The following is a 19201-nucleotide window of genomic DNA, read 5'->3' on the forward strand; positions in this document are numbered from 1 at the left end:
CTCCCTTTGTGAGGGCAAGATGGCTCCCAGCAGCTCCAGGGCCACATCCTGCCAGCCTGACAACCCCAGCCGAGAGCCTCTGTCTGGGAGCCATTGATTCTGATTGGCCAAACCTGGGTTATGACCCCAATCCTGAGCCAATCACTGTGACTCTTCTTAGCTGGACCTTAGTTCTTTTTTTTTTTTTTTTTTAAGATTTTATTTATTTATTTGACAGAGAGAGAGACAGCGAGAGAGGAAACACAAGCAGGGGGAGAGGGAGAGGGAGAAGCAGGCGTCCCGCCGAGCAGGGAGCCCGATGTGGGGCTCGATTCCAGGACCCTGGGATCATGACCTGAGCCAAAGGCAGATGCTTAACTACTGAGCCACCCAGGCACCCCGCTGGACCTTAGTTCTGTGCTGCTAGTGGAAGGGGTGGTTGGGGCCCACCTCTCTGAACCACATAGAGCCAGTGGGGGAGAGGGGTGGTCCCAAAGGAAAGTATTACCAGGCAAGGGGGGTTAAATGTCAGTCCAAAGACAACAGCCTTATCAACTGTAGTTATCCAATACAATACTTCCACCCCATTCTTCAACATCCCTTATCCCTAAAAAATTCTGACAAATGACTGTCCACTTTCTGTCTGTAACATTTTTTGAGCACTCTCAATGTGCCAGGTGTTATGCTCAAGATCTTTCCAGACAAGATCAGACTTTCTAGCCACTTCCATTTTATCAATGAGTTAAAAACAGCATCAGAAAGAGGAAAACGTGTCCAAAGTCACACAGCAAATGGCAGAGCTGGGATTCCGATCTAGGTCTGTCCTATTCAAAAGCTGGAACTTATAACCAACTATGAGGCTGCCTGTTGGGATTGCCCCCCGCTTTGTCCTACTTTGGGGCAGCTCTTATTCTTAAATCTCTGCACATGTTAAAGCAAATTAGGGTCTGGGCCTTGGTTTTCCTGTATCTAATATGAGAAATTTGGACCAGCTCTTCTAGCTCCTGTAAAATAAAAGAACTAGGGAGGGTTTAGGCTGATTGGCTCAGGGAAGAGGAAACCCAGGAATTAGGTCATTTGCCATTTCAAAGGCTGAGACGATCAGAAGACCGGAGCATTCATAAAGTCAACAATTTTTTGTTGAACACTTACTAAGTGCTGGTCATTATTCTAGGAGCTAGGGATATAACTAGGGCCACATAAGACTTGCTTGGGCCCTAGGCAATTTTGCCTTCTCGGGCTGTTCCTCCATTTTTTAAAAAGCTTTCTTTCTTTCTTCCTTTTTTTTTTTTTTAAGATTTTATTTATTTATTTGACAGAGAGAGACACAGCGAGAGAGGGAACACAAGCAGGGGGAGTGGGAGAGGGAGGAGCAGGCTTCCCACTGAGCAGGGAGCCCAATGCAGGGCTCGATCCCAAGACCCTGAGCCGAAGGCAGACGCTTAACGACTGAGCCACCCAGGCGCCCCCTTTCTTCCTTTCTTTTTTAAGGTTTTATTTATTTGAGAGACAGAGCATAAGCGGGGAGGAGGGGCAGAGGAAGAGGGAGAAGCAGGCTCCCGGCTGAGCAGGGAGCCTGAGCAGGGCTCAATCCCAGGACCCAGAGATCATCACCTGAGCTGAAGGCAGACACTTAACCGACTGAGTCACCCAGGCGCCCAGGCCCCTTCCTCCATTAAAAACGTATTTAAAGGGGCGCCTGGGTGGCTCAGTTGGTTAAGCGTCTGCCTTCGGCTCAGGTCGTGATCCCAGGGTCCTGGGATCGAGTCCCACATCGGGCTCCCTGCTCCACGGGAAGCCTGCTTCTCCCTCTCCCACTCCCCCTGCTTGTGTTCCCTCTCTCGCTGTCTCTCTCACTGTCAAATAAATACAATCTTTAAAAAAAAAAAAAAAGTATTTAAAATTATAGTTTACAACAACACTGGCATAGAATTTAAAAGAAATTAAAACATTTTTAGGGCACCTGGCTAGCTCAGGTGGTGGAGCACGTGACTCTTGATCTCTGGATTGTGAGTTCAAGCCCCACGCTGGGTGTAGAGATGACTTAAAAATAAAATCTTAAAAAAAAAGAAATTAAGACGTTTTCATGAGCCCTTAAAAGTGGCACCAGATTTCGACTCTGTGCTTACTGGGCCTAATGAGTAAGTCAGTCCGGGATATAAACATTAATAAAATAGACAAAAATCCCTGCCCTTTGGTGTTGATAATAAAGAAAGAAGATTTCAGATTCTGATAAATGATACGGGGATGTGACCAAGAATGTGCTTAGCTAGATTGGTTGGTCAGGAAAGGTCTCTCTGAGGTTACATTTAAGCTCCGTGCTGAATGGCAAAGTAAAACCAGCCATACAACAATCAGGGCAAAAGAACATTCCAGGTGGAGGGGGGCGCCTGAGTGGCTCAGTCGTTAACCGTCTGCCTTCGGCTCAGGTCATGATCCCAGGGTCCTGGGATCGAGTCCCACATTGGGCTTCCTGCTCAGCGGGAAGCCAGCTTCTCCCTCTCCCACTCCCCCTGTTCGTGTTCCCTCTCTCGCTGTGTCTCTCTCTGTCAAATAAATAAATAAAATCTTAAAAAAAAAAAAATTCTAGGTGGAGGGAATAGGAAAGGCCCTAAGGCAGAAAGAAACTTGTTTAGAGAAACGGAAAAAGGACCTGTGTGGCTGGAGCTGGCCTGTTCCCTGAAGACCCAGAGGGCAGAGCTGGGATTAGTGGGTGAAAATTACAGAGAAGAACTTGTCTGAAACCAGAACCATCCAGCAAGGAAAGGGGCAGACTTGGGAGGAAGTGCCTGGCTTGCAGAGGCCCCCAGGGAGCACACCCCAAGTCACACCTATTCAGGACTCCTGCCCAGGAGATGTCAAGATTTTGTGATGCCTCATCGTCACCCTTTTCCTCCCGCCAAATTTTTTCCCAGGAACTGCTGTGTTTGCACATAGAAGGCTCTCAGTGCTTTGCAAAACCCAGAGTAAACACCCAGGGACTATAGTTGATACGAAATTCTTTTTCTCAGCCTTGGTCAGGTCACACCTTGAACTTAAATAGGCCTGGACACTTTTTTTCTTCCTTGCTTTCTATGTTGTTTCTCGCTGGGGCTTCCAGGAGGTCCTTCTAGAACAGAAGGAAAGTGATATGCAAAAAGTAAATATCAGGGCTAAACAGGACTTTAGAGGTCAGCCTACCCAGTTTTCCTCCAAAGATAGAACCCCAACGCCCTTGCCCCTCAAAGTTATGGTTTCTAGCAGGAGGTAACTAAAGACGAGAGATTTTTTTTTTCTTTCATTCCTTCATTCAGCTGACATATATGTGTGTCTTCTGTATTCATAGCGGTTTTGAGAGGGTGCACTAATGATATCCTCCCCTGCGTAAAGTCCTTTTATGGCTTCCTGTTGGTCTTCAGATAAAGGCAAAACTCTTCTGTACTACGAGCCTTTGAGACCCTGCCTCATCTGGCCCCTATCTTCTTCTCCAGCCTTGTCTCACCCCACAAGACTCCTTGCCTTCTGTGCACCAGACAGGGCAGCTTTGGTTCCTTTGAGTTCTCCCTGCTTCCTTGTGCCACAGGGCCTTTGCGCATGTCCCCTCTATCTGAAATGTGCTTGTTCCCTCTTCGCCTATACATCTCCACTCATCCTTCAGAACCAGTTCTGACCAGGTTTACTTCCTCAGGGAAAACGTTGTAGATTAGATCAAAGCCACCTGTTTCAAGCAGCCTTCTTCTTTGTCCCCATCAGGGCCAACTCCCTGGGTGTGCAAACTCATATGCAGTTACAGAGCCCGGTGTTTAGAAGAGCCTGACGTTTGGTTTAATGCCCTGCTCTCGCCACCTTGAAAACCTTAATTTTTAAAAAGGGGGCCCCACGTTTTCATTTGTAAGGCTCCCCTCCCCAGCAAGTTATATAGCTGGTTCTGGTCCTAATTGGAATTTTATGCTTGTCTGTGTGTGACAATCTGATTAATGACTTTATCCCTGATGGTCCTGTGGGCTCTAGAAGGGGCTGTATTTTGGGTTTTATACTTTTATCCCTATCACCTAACACCATTCCTGGCCCATCGTAGGTGCTCAATAAGTAATTGCTGAATGAGTGAGGGAGGATGATTCTTTTAGGACTTCAGGGTTTGGTTAGGGAGGTAAGTGCGTCTCCCACCCTGCTCCCCCATCTCCTCGAGAGCAGTGACAGTGTCTTCCCTCTCCTTCTGTGGTGTCCAGCGCAGGGTCAGTGTGTGGGTTTGAGTAGGAACTGAACACCCATCTGTAATCAAGGGAGTGTTTGGGGGCCTGGCCAGGCTGCAGGTGACAAAGTATTGTGGACATTCAGAGCAGGGGAGGAAGGCAAGGGAGGTTTCCGGAGGCTTTCTGGGCAGGTGGCAATGGTACTGAGCCCTGAGGGGAGGCAAGAAAGGATTGGGTGGAGACAGGGTGGTGTCCGGGCATTCCCAAAGGAGTTGTGTGTGAGTCTGGCAACAGCACATAATTTGGGAGAGACACTCCAATGTCTTTGTGTCCCCATCTGTCGAGAGAGAGAGATGGAGGTGTGTGTGTGCAGGGTTATATTATGAATTATGAATGCAGGGATTAGATCCTGGAAGTTCTGCATCCCCAGGAGTCAGCTTCTGTCATGCCCTCATTTATTTATTTAGCAAATATGCAGTGAGTTCCCACGGTGTGCCAGACCCTCTTCTGGATGCTAGAGATACAGTGCCCGCCCCCTCCCCCCCAGCTCTCAGCTCAGAGCAGGGCTCAGAGAAATGCATGAGCACGGGGTTGAGGGCCCTTAGCAGGGGTACCTCACCTGTCCTGTAAGAGATGAGACCAGAATGGTCAGCCGGGCCAGGTCTTGAGGGCCATTATAAGCCGGATTAAGGCTTTCAACTGGGTCCTTAATAATGGATGGCATCGAGAGTTCTGAAGCACTTACTAGACAACTAGAGTATCAGGCTCCGTTCTGGACGATTTCACACACACAGGTGAATCTCCTCAGTGAATCTCCTCAGTGAATATCCTCATTCCCATTGCCCAGATAAGAAAACCATGGCCAGATCTGTGTTGCAGAAAGCTCACCCTGATGCTAGTAGACAGGATGAACTGGAGGAGGCCGGGGGGAGGCTGGGAGGGCTAGGGGGACAGCCACACGTGGACTAGGGCAGGGCCTGGGGCTGGAGAGAAAGGATTGGAAGGGGAATGGGTGAGATTTGATGAGACCTACGATGCCTAGGATTCTGTCTGGGGGTGCTGGGGTGGACAGCCTCTCTGAGATGGGGAGCACGGAGACAGGTGGTTTGGGGGGGTCAGGTGCCAATGTCCTAACCAATACCAGCTCTCGGCCCCAAACAGGAGGCAGAGGAAGAACCACACCAGCAAACTTCATGAGTTGGCGCTGCTGTTGCCTGTGGCCCTGAAGACAGGCACCAAGAAGCTCACCAAGGTATGGGGGTGGAGGGAGAGGAGGCGGATGTGGGGGGCAGGTCTGAAAATCTCAGTAACCGGGTTACTGTCTCTCGTCCTGGGGCCCCAACACAGACCCTCTCGGCGACAGCACCAAGATGGGCATGGTCCCGCCCTGAGTGGGCCTTTCTGTGATCCCATCACTAGAAGCCTGGGGGATCCTTTCTTGCAAAGGGGCAGGGGCAGCTGGGAGGGAAAGATCGGCAAGGAGCCAGATAAAAGTCATCACTTTGGGGAGTCAAACAGCCATGGGTTCGAGCCTGTCAGCCCTGAAGCGGCAGGACTCTGGGCAGGGCCCTCAGCTTCTCAGCCTCTCAAGCATCCTGTTTCCCAGCCATAAAACGAGGGAACATAATGTCTACTACCCAGAGATATTGTGAGGCCCAAACGGCACACTAGCCGTGACCGTCCTCGAAGAAATGTCACTTCCCTCTCTGAGTCCCTTGTCCTGGGTCCTGGGGGCGGCATCTCCATCTCCCGAGGTAGCAGGACTTAAAGCTGCTCTGCGCGTCCCCCAAGTGGCTACTCGATAAATACATACGGGGCTGAGCTGCCTCCTCACTCCGCCAGTGGCGACAACTTACTAAGGGTCTCAGAGATCTTGAAGGCGTGGTGGGATGTTTTCTTGCTATAGTTCCTCTCATTCCATCACGTATCCACTTATTCATCAGCCAGTTATGGAAAGACTGTTGGATGGCAGAAGCTGTTCTGGTCGCAACGAGGGGAGGCAAAGGAACTTGAGACCCGCCCCTCATCTGCTGGGAACTCAGAATGTGGTCAAGACAATAAAGATTCCAACCCAGGAATCACCGATCCCCAGCTAGAACGTGCTTCTTGCCTTCTGAGAGGCTCAGAAGAGTGGGCGTTTGGGGCAAGATCCAGATCTTTGGGTGCCAGATCCTAACCCTCACCTCCTGGGTGCCTACCACCTTCCATCGATCACCGGTTCATGTGGACTCTCCCTCCTAAGCCTCTTGCAGCCGTTGGCACTGTGTCCTAGCTTCCTGTGGCCGCTCTAGCTTCCTGTGGCCTCACAACTCTGTGTCTGCAAACAATGCGGATTTTTTCTCGAACAGTGTAGAGGGCTGAGGTCCAAAATCGGCCTCGCGGGTCTAAGAGTCGGTTCTTCTCCAAGGCTCCCGGGGAGAATCTGTTTCCTTTCCCTTTGCCAACTTCTAGAAGCCGCCTGTGTTCTTTGGCTCATGGCCCCTTCAAAGCCAGCAGTGTAGCATCTCCCAGTGTCTCTCTTTCTCTTCCTCTGCTCCCATCCTCACCTCGCCTTCTCTGCCTTCGACCCTCCTGCCTCCCTCCCACTTGTAAGGACCCCTGGGACCACAGTGGGCCCACTCAGTTAATCCAGAACAATCTCTGCATCTCAGGATCCTCCACTCAGTCACATCTGCTGAGTCCCCTTTGTCATATTAGGCAACATATTCACAGGCTCCGAGGACTAGGACATGGACGTCCTTAGGGAGAGGCATTAAGCAGACCACCACGGTGCTCAGAAATACCTGAGGAATTTTGCCCTCTGTCCTCAAGCATCTGTGTATGCAATGTGCACAGGTATTGCGATCAACTCTTGGGAGGTGGGGGGGGGGGCAGAGACGACTGGGGGACAGTCCTGGCCCCGAAGGAATGACAGTCAAGTCAGGCGACAGGCAACATTTCATCACTGACCGCATGACCACATCTCATGGAATTCTCCCCAGGCCTCAGCCTGCTTTCGTGACCATTGATCCTCTAATGTCTTTTTTTTTTTTTTTTTAAGATTTTATTTATTTATTTGACAGAGAGAACGAGAGAGCACAAGCAGGGGGAGCAGTAGAAGAAGAGGGAGAAGCGCAGGCTTCCCGCTGAGCAAGGAGCCCGATGCGGGGCCCCATCCCAGGACCCTGGGATCATGCACTGAGCCGAAGGCAGACGCTTAACCATCTGAGCCACCCAGGCACCCTGATCCTCTGATGTCTTAAGGATCCCTCTTCCTCCCCACCTTCATCCTTCCTTGGGTTCAGTCCTGGGTCTCCTGCTCCATGGACAACCTGCGTCCCTGCCAGTCCCCAGCCTCCCCCTCGACTTGTGTGCCTGGAGGGTGTCACCACGACTTGTGACAGGGCTGTGCTGTGACAGACGCGCTCAGTCTGATGCTCAATGAATGAACTGAGCTGTTATGTGTTGCCTTTCCTGTGTCTGAGATTTGGGGTGTGGCTTAGGTTCGCGGCATCCTTCCTCACCATCCTGACTCATGATGTGCCCCCAGCCCTGTATGGTCCTGTGGCTTCTCTCTCTGACCATCAAAGCCCTGGGCATATTCCTGGGACTGTTTCTTTATCTCTGACCCCTTTAGATGAGGGGTTTTGTGAGGGTTAAGGACCATAATGGAAGCATTTCTATCCCTAGCACCCGCAGGGCCAGCAGACAACAACCACAGCTACTCCCAATTTACTGAGGGTTCTAGGTGTCAGACCCCGAGTGACAAGCATTTTGGATACGTTTTCTCATTTAATCCTCCCCCAAGGCTTGAGAGGTGCATCTGGTGTGCTCATTCTCCACTGTGAGGAGAGGGGTCATGTTGCCCAGAAGGACACAGCTAGTTAATGGCAGAGAGAAAGAGTCAGATGTGTCTCATTCCAAAGGCCCACATCCTCAACTGCTTGGTCACTCAGTGCTCAATAGGTGTTTGTTGAATGAATGGGTGAATGAGTGAGTGAATGAATGAATCCCCTCAGCTAAGACAGTTATAGGACCTGTCGATCTTGTCTTCAGAAGGTCTCTGGGATCGGAACCTCTGGCGTAGCCCCCAAGCTAACCTTCCTGAACCATCAATTCCTGAACCTTCGGTCTTGGAATCTGAAATGATGCCCAATGGCCTTCTGCATAAAACCTTTATACTGCTACTAATCACATTTCATATAACTTGACAGTTTACAGACACAGCGTAGTGAGTGCCAATCATGTGCCAAGCCGGGGGTTGGAGATAAAATATCTGCTCTTGAGAACCCCATGGTCCGGTTCTCAAAGTTAGAAAAGGTCCTCATTTAATCCTTTGAGAACCTGATGAAAGCATTCTCATTCAATCATCGATGAAGTATTTATTAGGCAACTGGTATATCAGGCTCTGTGTTGGGTGATTTCACACACACTAATTTATTCAGTCCTAATGATAATCCTCTGAGCCTCACTGACTATCCTCATTCCCATTGCACAGATGAGAAAACTGAGGCTCAAAAAGGTAAAACGGTCTGTTCCCGATACACAGCCAGGAAGTGGCAGATTGGATCCGGGTCCTTCCAAAGTAACAGTCTCCTGCCTGTGTTACATGTATTCCTTAGTTAGATTATAGCTTCCTTCCATGGATCAGGTCACATCATTTCAGTGACCGTCGCTTTCTAGCTTATGGAACAGTTTCACACAAGTCCCTTTGTGGGACCGTGTTTCCTGATCTAGGGTTTGGAAGATTACTGCTAACGGTTTTATTGGTATTCTAGGGACCCAGTTCAATCCAAGAAATACTTACTGGTGTTCTTCCCTCACCTCTTCACCAGGCTAACTCCGGTCATTCTTCAGGTCTCCACTTAAATGCTGGAGGCCTGGGGCGCCTGGGTGGCGTAGTCGGTTAAGCGTCCAACTCTTGGTCTTGGCTCAAGTTGTGATCTCAGGGTCCTGGGATCAAGCCAAATGTTGGGCTCCATGCTCAGGGGAGGGGCTGCTTGGATTCTCTCTCTCTCTCCCTCTGCCCCTTCCCCATCTCTAAAATAAATAAATAAATCTTTAAAAATAATAAATGCTGGAGGTCTTTCCAGACACTCAAGTCCAATTTTAGAATCTCTTGTTACACTCTTATTCATAATGCTTATCACACCGTTGATAATTCTGTATGACTTATGAGTTTATTGAGGGCCGCTGTCCTCACTAGATTATAAATTCCATGAAGGTAAACAAAAGCATGTCTGCTTCACCCCTATGTACCTGGCCCTCAGTGGGTAGTAGTCTTTTTTAGCTTTGTGTCTTTGACACTGACTTAGTACTTGGTGGCTGGCTGGGTGATGCCTGCTGGGCAGAAGGCATCATGCTCTGTGCTACGGAGATCATCCTTCAGCGATCAGTGGCTAAGCTACCTCTTGATTCTGTGAGCAAAGGATACAGAAATCACTTAGCTACAGCCTCTACCCTCAACTAGTTCAAGGTCAATGAGAGAGAATAACGCATGAACAGGTAATTAGGCCAGGGCATTGCAAGAGTGCTGAGGAGGGACATCCGACCCAGCCTGAGCGAGAAGGTTCAGGGAGGTGGGAAAGCTTCCGGAAGGGGAGACCACTGTGCTAAGGCTCAGAGGAGGAGAAGCCAATGCGGGAGCCTGTGGGGAGAAGAGGAGGGCTTTGCAGATAGAGAATACAGCATGTGCAAGGGGCCATGGGTGAGAAGCCAAACAGTGTGCGTTGAAAAACTGGGCCAGGAGGCAGGCAGACCTGAGTTCAGATCTCAGCTCTGCCCCTTCCTCTCTAACCTTAGCAAGTCGTGCTAGCACTCCGAGCCTTGGTTTCCTTAGCTGCAACAGACCTCTCCCTGAGCTGCAGCAAGGTCTAAACAGAATAGGAATATCTCCGCCACCAGAGGAATTGTCGGGCTGGGGAACGGGCTCCTGCAGCCTGTCTCTGGTCCCCTGCAGCCTCACATTGTCTTGGGCCCCCATTCCTGTGCTCAACCCTGTCTTTCTTTTGGGGGCAGAAGGAGATTCTGCTGCATGTCCTGCATTACATTCAGTACCTCCAGAAAAGCATCGATGTGGCCAAGGCCTTGCTCAAATTCCACACCACCAATGGGGAAGGCGGACTCGGGGGTAAGTAAGTTCAGTCACCATTTCCCAGGGCCTGCTCTCCATCAAGTCCGGTCCTGGCTGTCAGGGATACCAAGTGACTTCGATGAGCCCCAGTCCCCGGGGATCTCAAAGCCTGGCAGAGCTGACAGAGTCAGAGAGATGGGCCCGATGCCGTGAACTCAGAGCGGGTGTCTGGGGCCTCGCGACCGGGCCTGCGCGGACAGTAGCCTGGGGGAGCCCCGGCAGGCAGGAGAAGCCGTGAGCAGGAGCACGCAACCACAGGAAGACGTGTGTGGAATGTCTGGGACAGGCCAGCAGCTGGTGTGCTTGGAGGGACCGTGTAGCATCAGGACGACGTGCGCAGGCTCGCGAACCAGACCCTGACGCAGACACATGTCTTATGACCTTAACCTCCCTGTGCCTCAGTTTGCTCATCTGCAAAATGAAACCAATACTAGTACACTTGACCCTTGAAGAACACGGGTTTGAGCTGCATGAGCCCAGTTATACGCAGATTTTCTTAGATATATCCTGTGCAGTCCTGTAAATGTCTTTTCTCTTCCTTATGCTTTTAACACTTTTCTCTAGCTTTCTTTACTGTAAGAATACAGTATACAACACAGGATATACAAAATATAGACTAATCACCCGTTTGTGTTATTGGTAAGGACTCTGGTCAATAGTAGCCTAGTAGTAGTTACATTTTTGGAGGGCCAGAATTAGACATGGATTTTCCACAGCGCGGGGCTCGGGCTAAGGAGAAAGACGAAGATGAGAATTATGGCGGAGGACTTTAAAAAGCCAGGAAAAGCCATGATCAGATTTTTTTTTTAAGCAAGAGGTGCCTGACATCTAGTGAGCAGGACTAGTTGGTTACTAAGGGAGAAACTCGAGTCAGGGAGGTCAGCAAAGAGGGCTTTAGGAGGGATCTGGACCGGAGACAGGCCAATCTCGCACTGAGGGTAAGGCTGGGGACAGAAGTCGTACCTTTGGGCGATGTTGAGGAGGAAGAATTGAGAGGCCTGACAGAGAGGCAGGGAAGCCTTTGGGAAGCGTTGAGTCTGTCTTCCTTCTTGGAGGACCCCGAATGGCTTTGGGGGGAATCTGAGTTTACGCCCTGGAACCTCTGTCGCCTGGCCGTGCAACCTCAGACCAGTCCAGGCTCCTCCTGGGAGCTCAGTTTCCACATCTATAAAGTCAGCTTGGGGACTGTGGCTGCCCCGCAGCCCCCTGCCCAGGATTGGGAAGCACGTCTGGAAGGAGGAGGCAGGACGGCATGAGGTTGGGGGGCATCTGACCTCTTTCTCCACCCTGTGCAGGGCTGGGTTGGAACTGGGCCTCGGGCCCTGCCCGGCGGAGACACTCCACCCCTTCGAGCTCCCCGCACTCTCTTAAGTCCCGTCTTCAGGGAGCCTGCCGGAAACCCAGGAAGAAGAAACCCACTGGATTGTCAGGTACAAGGGAGACCAGATAGGAAGCCAGGTCACATGGGAGCAAAGCTCCTTCTCCAGAGCCTTCCTCATTCCAGGGAGGCCCGATCAGCTACCCAGAGCCCCTGGCACTGCTTTACAGCGAGATCTATCTGGTTCAACGCCCTGGCCCCTGGGCTCACTGTCTCCGAGGCCTGGCATGGTTGCTTTCCTTCTCTGAACCTCAGCATCCTGGGGGTGGACCACAGGGTGGTCTTAAGGACCAGGAGCCTGGGTACATACCCTTGGAGCAATGCTGAGTGGAGAGGCTCATGGTCAGCACTCGGTGAACGGAAGCTGCTGTTACCATTTATTGTCCTTACAGCCAGTCACCCGTCCTGGGCGAGGGCATCAGGGAGCACAGGCTGATGGAAAGACCCAAGTGTGGAAAGCAAGCATCCCCGGGCCAGCTTCAGCCTTGCTGCTAACTCTCCACGTGTCCCTTGGCCTCTTGAAGGCCTCAGTTGGCCTGTCTTTAAAATGGGAGTTGTACCTAACCAATGATTTCTAGTCTTGGCCGCACATCTACTGAATCATCCAGGGAACCATAAAAAATGCCTGTGCCTGAGCCTCACACCCAGAAAGTCAGGTTCCAGTGGCCTGGGGTGGAACCTGGGCATCAGTATTTTTTCCAGAGCTCACCAGGTGATTCGAATGTGTGGGTAGGGGCAGGGAGCCTCGGCTGAGGTGACTGCTTGCTGAGGATCCAGACTGACCTGGGAAGGGCTGGTGAGCGACCAGGCCCGGCAAAGCTTGGAATAGGCTGGGGGGCCCAGGGCAGAGACGCCCTCCACCGGAGCCCCCTCTGATGCTCGTCTCTCTGCTCCCCCAGAACGCCAGACCTGGGCCCAGAACCCTCGCCGCTGTCTGGCCCTGGACAAGCCCGGGAAGTGGGCGACCCCATCCCCAGAACAGCAAGGAAGAAACATGGGGGGGACCACCACCCCTTCAAGATGTGCCAGCCCCGGCTGTCACCCCAAAGTTGCGTCATCCCTGCCTCAAGGTGACAGGAAGGGAGGCAGGTCCCGGCTGACGTTGCTGGACATGGCCGAGAACAGCATCCACTGTGACTTCTCAGGTTGCTGTCTGCCCTCACCGTTAACTTAGTCCCTTCCACACTCCTGGGCAGGCACCCGCAGCATCCCAAGTCGGGGCCCAGTAGCGGGGCCTCCGCGGTGGCCAAGAAGGACTCTGTCTTGGGCCTCCTTCCCCACGTCTCCTTCCCTCTAGGCCCCGTTGTGGACGGAAGGGTGGGGCGGCGTCAGCGAGCCTCTTGGTGGGGCTGTGGGTCACAGAGCCAGGGGAAGACGGGCAATGGCTCCCGTGGCTCCCATCCCTGGGCCACCTGGAAAAGGTGTGGTGACGCGCCCAGCAGGGCACCAGATGAGACGGGGGCGCCTGGCGGGCTGGGGCGGTCCTGAGCCGTCCTGCCCCCCCCCATCCGTTCATCCGGCCCCTGCTCCCCGAACATCTCGGGGCCAGGCTGCGTGCGAGTGCTAGTGCCACAGCCCAGTGAAGGGGCACAGAGGGACCCCGACTTCCCGCGGTCACCCAGGAGGCCATGGGGGCCCAGAGGAGGCACCCGACCCACCTGGGGAGGGAGGGCTCTTCGGCTCTTCCGCTAGTTGTGTGACCTCGGGCAAGTTACCTGGTATCTCAGGGTCTCAGTTTGCTTAACTGCAAAACGGGCATAATCATGGTACCCTCTGGCAAAGGGCCACTGACTCGTATTAAAATGCCCCAAACCGTGCCGGCAGGGCGAGCGCCTCGTATGCGTTGGCTCTCATCGTCTTCCTCGACAGTATTCCACTTCAGGAATTTAGTTCTCTTACACCTCTGAGAGGGATGTGGGTTTCCAGAAACCGAGGGGTCATTCGGGGCATCCCACAGGTTCACGCAGAGGCCCCACAGCCCGAGGTCTTACGAGGATGTGGGAGGGAGAGGCCGTGGCAGACCGTGGCACTTCTCCATCCAGGTATCTGTGACTCCTGGGATTTGTTCCAGTCCCAGCAGTAAGCATTCCCGCTTGCCTCCCATTCCCCCCAGGCTGCTATGGCCGAGTCAGCGGCCAGGGTGATGGGCTCTACCGTGCCTTCAAGGCCCAGCAAGGGGCTGAGCAGATCCACTTTCTCAACAGGACCCAGCCCTGTCCCAGGTAAAGGAACCCCAAGGGCGCCGAGTGGGGGAGGCTGAGGTGTCTGGTCCGGCACGGCTGAGGGGTGGTGAGAAATGAGGTCGCTTGCCATCCTCACTGGTGTCTGTGGAGAGAACACCGCAGGCCCAGCTTCGTGCGGGCGGCGGACGCTCAAAGCAGAGCCTGGCTTTGGGGCTGCCGGACCAGGGCTGCGGCCTCTCGCCAGCCTCCCTGCCTCGTGTCTCACCCCTCCAGCCCGTCCTCCCCAGGGGCCGCAGTGGCTTTTCTAACCCCGGACCTCGGTCACGTCAGCTCATGGCTTTCAGGCCTCCCTCAGTGCCCGTGGGGCAGAGCCCCAGTATCTTAGTCGGTATCTGAGAGCTTCCCTGGCCCCAGCTCATCTTGCTAGCCCCCTCCCCTGCCCCAACCCCATGACCCTGACCCAAAACACCACCACATATTCGCCACTCCATGGGAGCCGTGGCCTTGGCCTGCTCTGGACTTTTCACCCTCCTGATCCCTGTTCCTGACAAGCCTGTCGCCCTAGACCACCGAGAAGACCACCACCCTTCAGGCTGAGCTCAGTGTGGTCCTCCCTCTGAGTCCTGCTGGAACACGGCCCATCACAGCCCTTCGCCCTGGGCATCAGCACGCGGGGACGGCCGCCTCTCCTCACCAGCCTGAAGCCCCTTGAGGGCAGGCGCCTCAGCTGACTAAGCTTCCCGCCCCCCCCAGCAGCCAGCACAGACTGATCCCTGTCTTTCGTCACAGTGGGCGACACCAAGACACCCCAGGGGGAAACGGCTGGGCCCAGGGCTCCGGGTCTGCCTCTCGAATTCCCACCTCTTGCAGGCAGAAGCTGGTGTTCTACGATTCCAGCGAGGAGCTGGACAAGGAGTCCCCAGATGCTGACCCTTGGCTTCCTGCCTGGACCCTGGAGGGCAGCCCCCCTGGTGACTGAAACTCCATCTCTCCTCCTTGTAGGCTTGTGTGGGGCCTTTCCCGCTCACTTCCTTCTGAGCAGCACTGAGGTGGGAGGAAAGAGGACGGGGACCCAGGTCTGCCCGGCACAGGGCTGTGTGCGGCCACCGTGGCAGACGTTGCTAGCCAATCATCCCTCTTTCTGTGAAGCGCACACGTTGCCTCAGAATCTTTCTTAACCCAGAGCCCCAGGTGGCTACAGTCAGTCTCTCAGAGGTGGCACACCAGACACTGATTCTGTTTTTGGTTATCCATGACCTGATGCCAGGCATGGCGTCTCCTAATTTCCTCTACAAAGCACTCAAAATGAGCACTTGACCGAGTCACCCTTCCCCCATGTCTCACACCATCTCCTCAGCTCCAGCCACCGCACTGGGGGAGAAGGTCATCCTCAAGCCCGATGCTTCCTTTTCAGGGAGCCCGCTGGCCTTGGGGCCTCCCCAGATTAACAACTGGAGTGTGACAGGCCACCCGAGCGAGATCCTAGGGCTCAGCCCCTCCCTCTTCAGCTCCCCAGGAAGGCTGCCACGAGATCAGATCCGGGGGGATGGCACTGAGTTCCTGACCCAAGGTGAGCTCCCGGGCCCAGACCCAACGCTTGGTCCATTCAGAAAACATACGGCGATAACCCACCAAGTGCGCCGCCCTGGGCTCGGCCGTGCTGGGTGCCCCGGGGTGGATCGCACCCGGGCTCTGGCTCGAGAAGCCCGCAGCTCCGTGGGGAAGCGGCCCCGGACCGGCCCAGTGAGGGGAAGGCCCAGGAGCCAGCGTCAGGGGCCCACGCCCTCTGCTCAGCTTGGAACTGCCCCAGGGGAGCTGGCCTGTGAGCCAGATTTGGTCCTGGGACAGGAGATTCCTGAAGCAGAGACCCGGAGAAGGGCACCGGGGCGATCTGCTCCAGCCCCTGGCCGCTCTCCCTCCCCGACAGCTCTCTTCAAAGAAGTGTTCCTAGATCCCGAGTCTTCACCTTCTGACGACATGCTTGAGGCGCTCCAGGACAAGGTAGGCAGCCGTCCACAGACACGGCCGACCGTCCGTCCTTCCCACACGCATCACTCTCCTGCTTCACGGACTCACCCGTGCCCGCGACCAGGCGGCCGCCTCCCCCCACCGGCTCACTGTCCATCTGCTCGAGCTTCTCCCTGTCCTTCCAGAGACTCGTCTACCGTCTGTGTCCTCATCTGGCCACCGGGCGCCCCACTCTGTGCTGGGCATTTGGAATGAACTAGACCCCAAGGACAAGAGCTAAAAGCTGCCGGGTGCCCAGAAAAGACCCCACGTAATTTTAACAGCTGCGGGGTCTCTGGTGACCCCAGTTGACAGATGAGGAAACTGAAACCAACAGAATGAGCTCAGGAATCCTCAGTTGGAAAGAGCCTCCCTCCCGGGCCCCAGGGCTCACCTCTGGCCACAGTCCTCTCTGGGGTCTCACCGCCCAGCTGACAGAAGGGCAGCCCCAGCTCGGGTCCCCAGATGAGTCTGCCTCCACCTCTACTCTTTCCTCCAACGAGGAGCTGAACCTGTGGCAGAAACAAAAGTAGGCACTCCTAGCAGAGCTCTTAGGAAGCGCCAGGCACGGGCGAGGTGCTTCTCAGCCCTGCAGGGCATGTGACGTGACCTCATTCTGTAGGTGAACTTGATGCTCAGAGAAGTTACCACTTGCCCAGGGCATCACGGCTGCCGACCCGATGGCATTAAGAGCTACTGGCCCAGAACGGGGGGCGGGGGGCGAGCCCCCTGAGCCCAGCCAGTCCCCCCGACCCGCTGTGGGAACCTGGGAACACTTGCTTGGACGTCCAGGGGCTGTTTGGACGAGGTTGTCTTAAATTCGAGCTGGTTCTGATGCTCCCGTGACGTTAGGAAAGCCGTGAGTGGGGACATGAAGGGACACCGTGGTCTCCCCTCACATCGCCCGTCTTTCTCCTTCACCCTCCAGGAGATGCGCTCGGAGGCTCCCGAAGACCCCCCTGACTCCCACAGCTTGTGCCAGTCGTCTGTCTCGCTGGACCACTGCTACCTGTCGCTGAGCGAGAACAGCAAGGCGCCGTCCAGCTCCAGCTCCAGCTCCAGCTCCAGCTCCAGCTCCAGCTCCAGCTCCGAGGACTCAGACACTGAGTCGGTGTGGAGGCAGCAGGAGGTGACGGGGGGACAGCCATCGGCGAGGTCGCTCCCCCGTCTCCTGCCGGTGCTCACCTCCCCGTCCCCCACCCAGGACGCTCAGGCCGACCCCGAGGGCCTGCCGTCCTCCAATGACGAGGATGGGGACTACACGTGGACCCCCACCCGACGGGCCGCCACCCTGCCCGCGGCCGGGCGGAAGGCCAGGAAGGGCCGGGCGGGCCGGGGCCCGACGAAGCCCAAGGAAAACAAGAAAGCCCCCTGCCCAACCCAGATGAAGAAAAAGTGCGTCAATGGCTTCATCATGTTCTGCAGGATGAACCGGAAGCAGTACATCCGGTGGGTGGGGGTCCTCTTGGGCCCTGGGTGGGGCCCGAGCTGCACGGTCTCCCCCCACCACCACCCGGAGCATGTTGCCCCTGCTGACACAGTTGCCCCTTCTGGCCATGATCCCCTGACCCTTCCTCAGTCACCACCCCCACCCAGCATCTAACCTGGTCCCCTTGCACTGGTCAAGGCCTGCAAATTGTACGCAGTGAAACCTAACTCAGACTTAAGAAAAAAGGAACGTGGCTCACATAGCCTGAAAGAGAGAAGGTAGATGGCCTTCAGGTGTGGCTGGGCCCAGGGCTCAGGCGATGCCGTCTGGGCGTTTTGTCCCTCTCTCCGCTCCGCTCTTCTGGGTTGGCTTTGTTCTCAAGCACATGGGGTGCGCTTGGTAGAGGGTCCCCCCAAGGCTCAGGTCCAGCGACCCACGGGGAGGAGAGCTCCTTGTTTCTAATGTTTCCCGCAAAAGTTCTTGGGGCTGACTTGATAGGTCAGGCGCCCAGCCCTGAAGGTGGGGGGAGGCCCCCCAATCCACAGCGAAAAGCTGGTGCCCTGACAGGAAGATGCGGGTCCCCTCCAGGTCCCAAGACTCGGTGTCCCCTTCCCGACAACCCATCAGTCCCCCTCCTTCTTTGACACCTGGGCTCCAGAGGGTGTGTCCTGAGGCCCTTCAGGCCAAAGTGGGTAGAAAAGATCCGAGTTCTAAGAGGGGAGCCTCCTGTGGTCAGACCGTTGGCCTTCGCCCCGAACAGCCTGCCCTGTGGGCCTCTCCTCACCTCTTCCCTCCTGTCCCAGAGCCTGTCCTGGGACTGCGTCCACGGCTGCCACCAAGGAGCTGGCCCAACTCTGGCGGGTGATGACCCAGCAGGAGCGAAGACCGTACTGGTGAGGAGCCCGGGCCCCGGGGGCGTTGGGGGGGCGGAGCGGAGGGGCCTCCTGGGCCCCCGGACACCTGCTCTGATTTTTAGAGCCTTGGGCTTCATGATATTGGGAACAGGTTGGAGTTTATTACTGGGGTGGAAGATTTGGGTGTTGCCAACTCTTATGAGATCGTTGGGGGGTGACGGAGGTCGGGAGGTGCTCGACCTTGGAGCTTAGACGGGCAAATAGCCCAGTTCGGGCTTTGGACCCCCTTTGCCCTTCCTGCCACAGGGAGTTTCTCAGAGCAGGAGGCTGGGTCTTTAGTTCCCTGTTACTAGCCCTCCTCCCTCCCTCCCCTCCTCCTGTCCACCTGGTCAGAGCAGCCGCCTGCCCCCCTCTCATCGGCCCCTGAACACACAGCCCTAGGTGCGCACTTCGTAACAGATCTCACAGGAGTGTGGGGCTCTGGCGGCCCAGCCCCGTTGTACAGATGAGGACCTGGAGGCCTGGGCTCTGGCGGGGGGCGGTGAGACAGACGCCCCCCAGGGCAGGGAAGGCGTGACCACCGATCGGCCCCCCTCTCCCCCAGCATCAAAGCTCGTAGGTTCAGCCTCCAGCACAACCGGATCGTGAAGCAGGACAGCTCAAGCAGCGAGGACGAGGACTGGGGGACCCCCAAGCCCTTCTACCAGCTGCTGGCCGAGAAGGCCTACCGTTCCCCAGAGCTGGGCCCTCTGCTGCCCCCTCAACACAACTGAAAGGGTAACCCTGCCGCGCCCCCTCCTCTGCTTTGCAACCGGGAGCCGGTGAAGAGGTTGTCCCCTCCTGGGCCTCACCCCTCCTGGAGCAGGCTGGGAGGGGGCGTACTTAGGGCCCCTGATGCTGTGTGCGTTTGCCTGGTGCTGGGGCCTCCTGAACTTGGCCTGCCCGCCGTCCCCTGCCCTGCCCTCCATCCCCCGCCCTGCCCGCAGCCCCTCCCTCGCTTAGGTGCCTCCGGGGGCACCGCCGGGCCGAGGAGGGGAGTCCTGAGTGAAAGGCAGTAAGGTGAAGTTTACGAGAAGGGGCCCGCTCT

The 19201-nt window shown here is 55.2% G+C and overlaps 2 protein-coding genes across 2 annotated transcripts in view; one reads left to right on the top strand and one right to left on the bottom strand.

The window, feature by feature from the left end:
• FBXO46 (F-box protein 46) overlaps positions 1–16776 on the bottom strand; it is a 41873-nt gene extending 25097 nt beyond the window's left edge. Inside the window, exons 1-2 of the mRNA XM_064581637.1 lie at positions 16226–16776; positions 8955–9170 (exon numbers count right to left, since the gene is read on the bottom strand). The gene's annotated coding sequence lies outside the window, so the exon portion shown is untranslated. The remainder of the gene's footprint in view (positions 1–8954; positions 9171–16225) is intronic.
• On the top strand, positions 5233–19041 carry MEIOSIN (meiosis initiator; the record flags this gene model as incomplete). The annotated part of the gene is made up of 12 exons (XM_045890440.2): positions 5233–5403; positions 10149–10260; positions 11559–11693; positions 12541–12792; positions 13755–13863; positions 14695–14795; positions 15239–15394; positions 15752–15825; positions 16760–16960; positions 17036–17280; positions 18064–18153; positions 18719–19041. Coding segments are annotated over 12 exons (1815 nt in total), but the record flags the coding sequence as incomplete, so codon positions are not given.
• Between the last annotated feature and the right edge of the window lie 160 nt (positions 19042–19201).

This window comes from Mirounga angustirostris, unplaced genomic scaffold, assembly GCF_029215605.1.
Source record: "Mirounga angustirostris isolate CCGP_5_RB_7025 unplaced genomic scaffold, mMirAng1.0.hap1 SCAF_16, whole genome shotgun sequence".
In the NCBI taxonomy this organism is placed as follows: domain Eukaryota; kingdom Metazoa; phylum Chordata; class Mammalia; order Carnivora; family Phocidae; genus Mirounga; species Mirounga angustirostris.